This window comes from Populus trichocarpa, chromosome 15 (assembly GCF_000002775.5).
Source record: "Populus trichocarpa isolate Nisqually-1 chromosome 15, P.trichocarpa_v4.1, whole genome shotgun sequence".
NCBI classification, from domain to species: Eukaryota; Viridiplantae; Streptophyta; class Magnoliopsida; order Malpighiales; family Salicaceae; genus Populus; species Populus trichocarpa.
The window spans coordinates 4,627,548-4,637,475 of record NC_037299.2 but is presented as its reverse complement, the minus strand read 5'-3'; the positions used below and the strand labels follow the sequence as shown (position 1 = coordinate 4,637,475).

Below are 9,928 nucleotides of genomic sequence, written 5' to 3'. Positions count from 1 at the left end.
TTTTTGTAATATCCTTAAAACCCTAGTGACAGTTTTGGTAAACCAAGTTTCTAGTCCATGCATCGTAATGGCATTTTAGAGAATTAGTTGTCGTAAGAAGATCAAGATTTCATTGTCAGTATTGTCATGATTGAAAAAAGAAAATAAAAAAATGGACTACCCATTGGTGCTTCTCCTTGAAGGATGATTTATAAAAGGACCATCTCCCTCTTCTTGTTCTTATTGATGTTATAAGGCTTTGTCTGCGAGCATCATCCGTACTCTCTGGGGTTTTTAATACTGTCTTGTCTGCTTAATTTTAGCCAGTGTCAGCAATGAAAATGGAGGAAAGTCTTCCTCCTGGATTCAGGTTCCATCCAACAGATGAAGAGCTAATTACTTGTTATTTAACTCGCAAGGTTTCTGATATCAGCTTCACCTCCAAAGCTGTTGTGGATGTTGATCTCAATAAGTGTGAACCCTGGGATCTCCCAGGTACTTCTTAGTTCTTGCTTTATAATTATTGCTATTTTATTCCTTGCATGTCTGGAATCAAGTCATCTTTCTCTTAAACTTTTTCTCCTGCTTAATTTTGCCTCCTGTTCTCCATTAATGGTTAAGGTGTTTGCACTTTGATCAATATTCTCCGATATATATATATGGTTTCGCTATTGTCATTCCAAAAATTGATGATCAATGGAGAATATATCGTGGACAAAAGAAAAATAAAATATATCCCACGTTTTCTCAAGAGATAAATAACTTAATTTAGAAGCATAAATTTTAAAAATCCATCCCTTATTAATTCCTGTCGTTTTCTTTTTAATATTAATTTTTTTTATAAACTCCGAGCATCAAATAATTATTTCCAACCAAATTTCATTAAGATACACACGCTTTAACAAGTATTTCTAATGATAATTAGTTTATTTTGCATAGAAAGAAATGAAAATGGAGGTGGAATATATATATATATATATATATATATGCCTCTCGATTTTTCTCAACTCAATTCTCACTCCGTTTTCACAAGTATACTGTTTTGTGAATTCAAACCTGAAATTAACTTTATTAAATAGAGGAGACATGCCAGTAGGCTACGGATTAAGGACTACTTTCATAAACCATAAGCGATTAGGAGATCATTGACGGCAATGCATATTCAAGCTAAACATAAGTACTATATATTCTTTGCTCTCTTTCTTTTTTCTTTGATTAAGTAGTTTCGTAGTGGAGAAATCAGATGAATCCAGAAGAAAACTCAAAGATCTGTTAACTAATAAGAAAATATATTTTTTTCTGTTTTTAGTTTTTCTTTCATTTTCAAGTTTTCCTTTTTACAATGAAAAATAGAAAATGTGTTCCTTTATTAAAAATGAAGAAAACATTTTCCAACGAAAAAGTTGAGAAATATATCAAGATTACAGCTATTTTTTTTTTATAAGAACTAAGAATTTAATTTATATTACTAATCTTAATATTGTGTACATGTGGTAATGGAATTATAGAATATTAATTTTATTTCATTTCAAGTTATATTGTTAACACAAAAAAAAGGAAAATATTTATATTATATTTTCATTTCAACAAAGAAATTTAATCTCTCTTTTCCAGGAAATTGAAGTGTTATTTTCTGAACAGCTTCACCTCATAATTCAAAATTAACATGTATACATGGTGCAGGCAAGGCATCAATGGGGGAGAAAGAATGGTACTTTTTTAGCTTGAGAGACAGAAAATACCCAACTGGACTTCGAACCAACAGAGCCACTGAAGCAGGCTATTGGAAAACCACAGGGAAAGACAGGGAAATCTTTCGTGCAGGAGTGCTGGTAGGAATGAAGAAAACCCTAGTGTTCTACAAGGGTAGAGCCCCGAGGGGTGAGAAAAGTAACTGGGTTATGCATGAGTACAGGCTAGAAAACAGGCATCCTTTCAAGTCCACAAAGGTAATGCATATATACTTGGCATAATTTGACCAATCCTTACAGCTTTGTTACCAGTCCATGCCATGTTCTATTTGTGTTTTATAAGACTAGCTAATTTCTTGGGTGTTTCATTGTCACAGGAGGAATGGGTAGTTTGTAGGATATTTCAGAAGAGCACAGCAGTCAAAAAACCGCAGCAGGAACCATCCTCTCAGCAATCTCTAGGGTCTCTATGTGATACAAACTCAATTGTCAATGATCAGTATGGAGATATTGAGTTACCAAACCTAAATCGTATTGCCAATTCATCAAGTGGGTTCAGTAATATTTCGGCGCACACATACAACAACGAAAGCAATGTAAATATGAACTTGAACATGAATTGGGCTGCAGCAAGAGAAGCAGCGCATACAACTCTCCCTTCACTCTCATGGCCTCCAGGATTGCTAAGCTCAAACCTTACAACGAATTCTTTGTTGCTTAAGGCATTGCAACTCAGGAGTTATCAACAAAGAGAAGCTACAACTACTGATTACTCGTTTCTGACAAATGGGAATATCGTTCATGAGTTTGGGACTGATTTAGGTTCAAATTTCCAAGCATCTTCTTCTTCTAAGGTTTTAGACTCAGTGCCACAGCCACAGCAGGAGCAACCATTCAATTTGGACTCCATTTGGTGAAGCTGTAATTAAAGTTAAAATTAACTAACATCTATCCTTTTTTATCTTCAAGTGGGGTATTTGAAACTGTGACTCAGGACAAACAGCTCATACCCTAGAATAATGTTGTAGTCAGATATTGTACACGTTGGAAATCTTTCTTATATGTTTGTGAAGTAGGGGAAGTTTTCCTAACTTTCAAGTGTCGAGTTGGTGCAGCAGTAATTTTACTTCAATGTCGAAGTGAGGGAAAATCCCTTGTTCTTCGTCACTGTTATATGCTCATGTTCCACTTCAGAACACTTCTATCTATTCGAAAATGTTCAATGTAAATTAATATTTCACCAACATCTTCTTAGAGGCAAACCTTGTTGCCTTATCCTTTTATTCTGTCAATCAAATAATTCGATTCCTCTTTCTCATGCAATTATTGGAAATTATAATCAAAGTGTCCATAGAAAAATGCATGCGCCATGCAAGCTGAACAATCTAGGACTACGGAAATCCCTAATTAATGAATTAATCGATGGATCATCAAATTCTAACTTTCACAAAGAATTGCGTTTGGAATTGTTTTGGGTGCTTTCCACACTCCAAAACAAGCACGAAGAGGTGGAAACGTGGATGTATTCATGTCTTAATTTAGTAAATGTTTTTTCTCAGAACAGTGGTAACTTTCACCTGCCAGCTTCGATTACCGTACATAAGAACTATGAAGCCTTTTGTACATAAATGGATCCCGTTAGAGCAATAAGGTTCATATGCGAAATATGAGGACATGTCCCTATAGCAGAGTGAAAAAAGGAGAGCATGGGAACCAAGGCCAAGAAACCAGCAGCTGTTGTAGTAGCTGAAACGTGACATGTGATAGCTGTTAAAGATACAGTTTATTTTCTTTTTTTAGTTTAATGTGGGTATCCGAGTAGCTTACGTGCATCTCGATTAATCTCACGGATCTTGAAATTAACGACCATGTAAGCCTTCAGTGACTATCATATAAGCAAACAAGGGATACAGTTTCATTACTGTTATACTTGCTTTGAATTCGTATAGGTTCTATCCTTATCTCTTAACTATAATGAACGCTCTACCTGTTATTCATTCAGGAGAAGACAGTTTCTTAACTATCAGCTTAATTCAAAGATATAAAATGGTTAAATTTAGTCTTGGTAACGTGTAATTAAGCTGGTCTGAGGGAATTGGAGGGTTTTTGAAAATGTAGTTGTGATTGTTTTTTAAAGTGTTTTATTTAAAAATGTATTAAAATATTTTTTTTATTTTTAAAAAATTATTTTTAATATCAGAGCATTAAAATAATCTAAAAACACCAAAAAAATATTATTTTTATATATAAAAAAAAACACGATTTGCACCGCGTTTCCAAATAGCATATCAAATAAAAATCGGAGAATTAGCTGGTTTAATGTGATAACAATTTTATTTGTAAAACTTAAAACAAAACTACAATAAATAACAAATTTGTTCTTAATTAAATTGAATTCTTGTCAAATACAATTAACATTATTATTAATTTTTTAGTTTCATGTGTGGAAGTAAAGGTGCCAATCTTTGACACATACACACCTTGAAACCCATAAACAAAATTCCACTACTAGAAGCTATTTCTTATAAATACTTTCGAGGGATTAATTATTTTCTATGAGGGGCATTTTTCCCTCCTTTTATTCATTACAAAATATTCCAATAATCTTCTGTTAGGTTTTAATTATGTATTTTTCACTTAATAATATTATAAATACAAGAGCATATTTTTCAATTTACACCTTTAATAAATATTGATACTTAATTAAATTGTATTAAGTTATTAATTGGTGTTCGTATATATATTTAATCAAAACCTTTTTTTATAGAATAAGATACTAAATATATAATATCATATCTTAAAATATTATACACTAAACCATATATACAATGCATACTAGATTACAATTCAAAAATTATAATTACTCTTATAATTTAAAAAATTATCTTTTACATTCTAAATTTTATACACGTGCTAACATTTTTCATCATCCTATAAAAAAAATAAAAAATTATTTAATTATTTACAAAATTATTATTATTATTCAAGATTAAAATACTCTTTTAATCTCGTATATTAAATATTACCCTGGTTGTTCCACCCATCTTCTTCCCCTAGACACGAAGCCTAACAGCCACCTTCCATTCTCTATGTTCTCTCACCAACCACGATCTCAAACCATAAACCCACAACAATCACCATTGACAAATGCATTTACACGCATTCATTATCCTCCTCTCAGACAATGCGTACGATGCCAATCGTTAGCTTCTGCCACTGGTTGCTGCAGTAATTCTTTCTTTTTTTCCTTCTAGGTTTGTTAGAGGTGAGGGTGGTAGGAAGGGAGAAACTAATTCGCTCATGGCCTTAGTAATGGTTTTGGCTAAGCATAATGCTTTGATAGTTGAAGCATATGCAAGACTTTTGATACAATCTGGATTGCGTATCTTGAACCAGTCTTGAAGAGTAAAACTTGTAAACGATTATCAGTTATCCAAATGGTCAATTTCTTGATGAAGTGTCTGAATCATAGGAGTCTATTCTTTGAGCTTGACTTGGTAATTGTCTAATTGAGGAGTTGGATAAGCGCCAGTACAGTAAGATGGCATATGTGAGTGGAGTTGCATTTAAAGCTTCGTAAACTACAAAGAAAATAGGTACAGAGAAAGGGTCAAAATTTGAGAAGAGTTCTGGTTCAATTCTGGTGAACAACAAATCGTCTCCTCGGATCACTCTTACAATTGATTAAAAACACTTTTGGATTTTGTTGAGAGTTTGGTGATTTTTCATTGCACTAACGAGTTTGGTAATTTTTGAGTTTCTAATTATACGGAAGAGTTTCTTTTGTTTGAATGACAGGGGTGGTGAATTGATGATGCTTATAAGACGTTTGATAGAATGCCTTAGATGGATTCGGTTTGTTACAAGTAGGATTTGGTAGGAGTGATCATTTTCGATTTGGTTTGGTTTTTATAAAAAATAATAATCAAACCGAAATTTAAAAAAAAAAAACTTAAAACCGGTTCAAACCGACCGGTTTCAGTTCGGTTCGGTTTGTTTTTTGGACAAAAACCGGTTCAAATCGATTTGACTCAGTTTTTTCAGTTCGGCTCGGTTTTTTTGTTTTGGCTTGGTTTTTTCCGGTTTTTTTCCGGTTTGGGTTCGGTTCGGTTCGGTTTTTTCGGTTTCAGACGTGTAAAACCGAAACAGAACCGAACTGGTCGGTTTTTTCAAAATTTTAATCTGTTTAATCAGTTTTTTTCATTGTTCGGTTTTTTTTGTTATTGTTTTTTTGATTTTCTTGGTTTAATCGGTTTTTTAGTGTTTTTTATTCACCCCTAGGATTTTATCTGTTATATGTAATTTATATTGAAGAATTTTTGGTGCTTCATAATGTAAATATAGTAATTTTTGAAATGATAATCGCAAATTAAATCAAAATATATTATGTTTTATGTAATTTCTTAAAATTTCTATTAGCACATCTAAAAAAAATCTTTTAACTTAAAACATAATCTAATAGCTAATAGGTATATTAAGATTTTGGATCCAAAACATTCTTAAGTAAATAAATATAATTAGCCCAATTCTCCAGTATAAATTATAAAAATAAAAAATAAAATCATTCTCTGATTCTTCAAACAAATCCTAACTCTCGATATTCTATTTTTCTCTCGTGATAGCAATTAGAGTTGTGATTTTTACTTGCTTAATTGTTTTTATTTGTAAAATTGTATCAAGGGAGGAAACTATAGTTTCTATTTTCTTAACAAATACACAACCAAATAAGAATTTAAGATAATTTTAATTTTTGGTGTGTGGAATTTTATATTTCTTATTTTCTTTGCATTTAAGGTTTTGATGGATTTTTGTGAATTATATAAAATTGAATTCCTTTGAGTTTTAATTACTTGAATGTTTAAAAATACCAATTAGAAAGATAATTATCATGTATTCAATCACTACACCATTAACCAGTTTTACCAACAGACTAATTCCGTCGGTGACAGCAATGAAATCCGTCGGTGAAATAATTACCGACGGCCTCACCGATGGAACACGTCCGTCGGTATACCAGTCGTCAGTAACTTCCATTTCCATCGCTAAGTCTGTCGCAAATAAAAAAAACACCCACCGACGGAACACCGACGGTCTTACAGACGGATACGCGCGCGCCAAAAAAAAGTTTCCCGCGGGAACATTACCGACGAAATAAATCCGTCTGCAATTTCAACAGTAAGTACCAACGTATATTCCGTCGGTAATTATGGCATGGCTGGTAATTGTTTGGCAACTCTCTGTGAAATACCGACGGACAGTATCCGTCGGTAAATCCGTTTGTATTTAATCACCGACGGATATATTCCGTCGGTAATTATGGCATGGCTGGTAATTGTTTGGCAACTCTCTGTGAAATACCGACGGATATTATCGGTCGGTATATATTTAAAATATATAAAAAAATAATTTATTAATAGTAAAAAAACCTTAATAAACAAATAAAAATGGATTAAACATTAAAAATATAAAAGTAATGTTAAATAATATTCATTACAAATTTAATGTGTTTAAAAAACAAAATTAAACTAGAATAGCGGCGGAGCTGGAGGAGGAGGAGGAGGAGGAGGAGGCTGGTTGTTCCCAGGACCATACGGCCAAAAAGAAGCTGCACAAGTATCGTCACCCATCTTTGATCTCATCTCCATGACTATTTGACGGAGCTCATCATAATTCGTCGAGAGTTGTTGATATTGTTGTTTCAACGCAATGAACTCCTCAGACTGGGTGTTCGATACTGATGGAGAGCTTCCAACAGTTGAGACACTACGAGCCGAACGCAAGTTTTCAGCCGTAGTGTTGGAGAGCCCGTAGACCCGATTTTTATCAGGTCCACCAGACGATCCCGCCTCCATCCACAAATCTAGATCGAAATCTGGATGGGTCGACGAATTGTCCCCATATCTCTCCCTCAACCGGCTATTATAGGTCTCCTGAAAATTCCGTCGGTAAAAAAATCATCAAATGCAATTCAAGATACAATTCAAGAAAATAATAACTTACAAAATAAAATGAATGAACGAACATACCACGAAGTGCTGAGCACGGTTGTCCAGGAACTGCTGCACCCCCTTTTGGCGGTCTTGACTCCGCACATGCGTCTTTACAAACAGCTCCATTGGACTCGGTTCACGTCTAAGAGACGCAGCCTGTAAGGAAAAAATAGGTTGAAAGTTAAATATATTATAAGGAACGACAAATTAATTAACGATATATTTCATTAAAATTAATCTTACCATCTGCTTTGCATGTGCGCTGAAAGGGACGGATCCGCCAGTGTGCGTGGTCACCGAACCATGAATTTGCCGGTTTCGGTTGTCGGCGCCGGACTGTGAGCGCCGTGAGAACCGCTCTGAGGTCACGTGCTCAATATATGTCGTCCATATTTCCCCCGAGATGAATGGCGGTTTGAATTCCTGCCAAACCGCCACCTCATTCCATCCTTCAAGACCGTTATCCCTCGCATGTCTTTTTGATTTTTTTTTGGTGTCATACCAAAAATCACGCAACCTACTTCCATAGTAACAAATTAGAATTTAAAACATAAAATTATAAAACAAAAATAAATATTATTTTCGATGTTACCTAGTTGCCGCGTGATTCTCCCATACCCTCCTCACAACATTGTTGTCCGCCCTATCCCACTCAAATTTGTTCTGTGTATATAAATAATTCATATAAAATAAAAATAGTACAAGATATAAAATTATAAAAATCATTTATTAAAAATAAGCTGGAAATTAAAAATTAACACTGACCTGAAATCGCTTAAACCATGCATCGATATTAGGTTTCCACTCAGGATGTCTGGAAACCTGGCTCCATTGAAACAATGGAATCTCCATCGACGATTTAAACGCCAATGTTATAGTCCTTGCAGCCTCAATGTTTGTGAACCTGAAATTAAATACAAGTAGTAATATTAATTAGTTGTTCATAAATTATGTTATAAGTATATAAAAAAAAAACTAAAACCTAAACAAACTTACATTGAGAGGTCATCCTTCCATTGTGCCTGGTACTTGCGAGTGAATTGACCCCGCTGTGAAGGCACACCGCTTATGTGCTGTGAAACCGCGCTAGAAGAGGCAGCATCACAAGTTGGCGTAGATTCCTCGCCGTGATCAGCACCTAAGGATACGTCCTCCTCGCTGCTAGAAGAACTAGCTGCAACCGTCTTCTGACGACGTGCTGTAGATTTCATTCTACGCATCTACACAAATTTATACGAATAATTACATAATTAACTTCGATTATTTTAAAAAAAAATTGACAGTCTCCCCTATACTGGGGGGTCCCAAGTTATCGACAAAATCATATTATACTTCCAATTTTATTTCACATCCCGATCCAATCATCCTGGATCTCAACCCAACTCATCATCATCAACACAACATTTTATTCAATAACATCATATAATGATATTCAAGTAAAAGAATCAATTTCAACTATGAACATTCATTGTTAAATTGGTACTTAGAGTTACAAACATTAGATTAAAGTCATACATTCAAATTTACGGATTAATATTACATTTCAAGTTTTAGGAGACAAGACTCTTAATTTATAAATAATTACATGGTCAAAAGCAAAAGATAACTAAATCAATATCATTCCTAACACGATCGACCCTAATGGACCTCAAAATAGAAATTAACGTGTACACATAAATATAAAAATGTAATAACAAGCAATAACAATGACATGGAAACAATAATATCCTAAATTAAGATAAACTAATTAAATGTAATTCTATATATATAAATTAACATTTTTAACATAAATTCAACAATAACAATTATAGCAATACAAACAATAATATCCTAAATTAAGATAAACTAATTAAATGTAACTCTATATATATAAATTAACATTTTTAACATAAATTCAACAATAACAATTATATATATAAATTAACATTTTTAACATAAATTCAACAATAACAATTATAGCAATACAAACAATAATATCCTAAATTAAGATAAACTAATTAAATGTAACTCTATATATATAAATTAACATTTTTAACATAAATTCAACAATAACAATTATATATATAAATTAACATTTTTAACATAAATTCAACAATAACAATTATAGCAATACAAACAATAATATCATAAAATTAATAAATAAAATTAAAAAACTAAAAAACACTACACAAAACAACATAAACACAAAACAAACAATACACAAAACTAAAAAACACTATATCAATTCAAAATAAATTTGGGAATAAAAAATGCTTACCTTAATAGTGT

At 32.8% G+C, this 9,928-nt stretch overlaps 1 protein-coding gene across 1 annotated transcript; it reads left to right on the top strand.

Annotated features, from left to right (window-relative positions):
- The first annotated feature begins 205 nt into the window (after window positions 1–205).
- LOC7453875 (NAC domain-containing protein 92) lies at window positions 206–2,932 on the top strand. The gene is made up of 3 exons (XM_002321439.4): window positions 206–474; window positions 1,663–1,928; window positions 2,048–2,932. The coding sequence occupies exons 1-3, from the start codon at window positions 315–317 to the stop codon at window positions 2,585–2,587; spliced, it is 966 nt and encodes a 321-aa protein (XP_002321475.3). The 5' UTR covers window positions 206–314; the 3' UTR covers window positions 2,588–2,932.
- Window positions 2,933–9,928: the final 6,996 nt, after the last annotated feature.

What these genes read in the sequence shown, in the direction of transcription:
- LOC7453875 (XM_002321439.4), top strand. Translation starts at nt 315, where the DNA reads ATGAAAATGGAGGAAAGTCTTCCTCCTGGATTCAGGTTCCATCCAACA. An exon ending in TGAACCCTGGGATCTCCCAG is followed by an intron (nt 475 to 1,662) that starts GTACTTCTTAGT and finishes TACATGGTGCAG; the next exon opens with GCAAGGCATCAATGGGGGAG. An exon ending in ATCCTTTCAAGTCCACAAAG is followed by an intron (nt 1,929 to 2,047) that starts GTAATGCATATA and finishes TCATTGTCACAG; the next exon opens with GAGGAATGGGTAGTTTGTAG.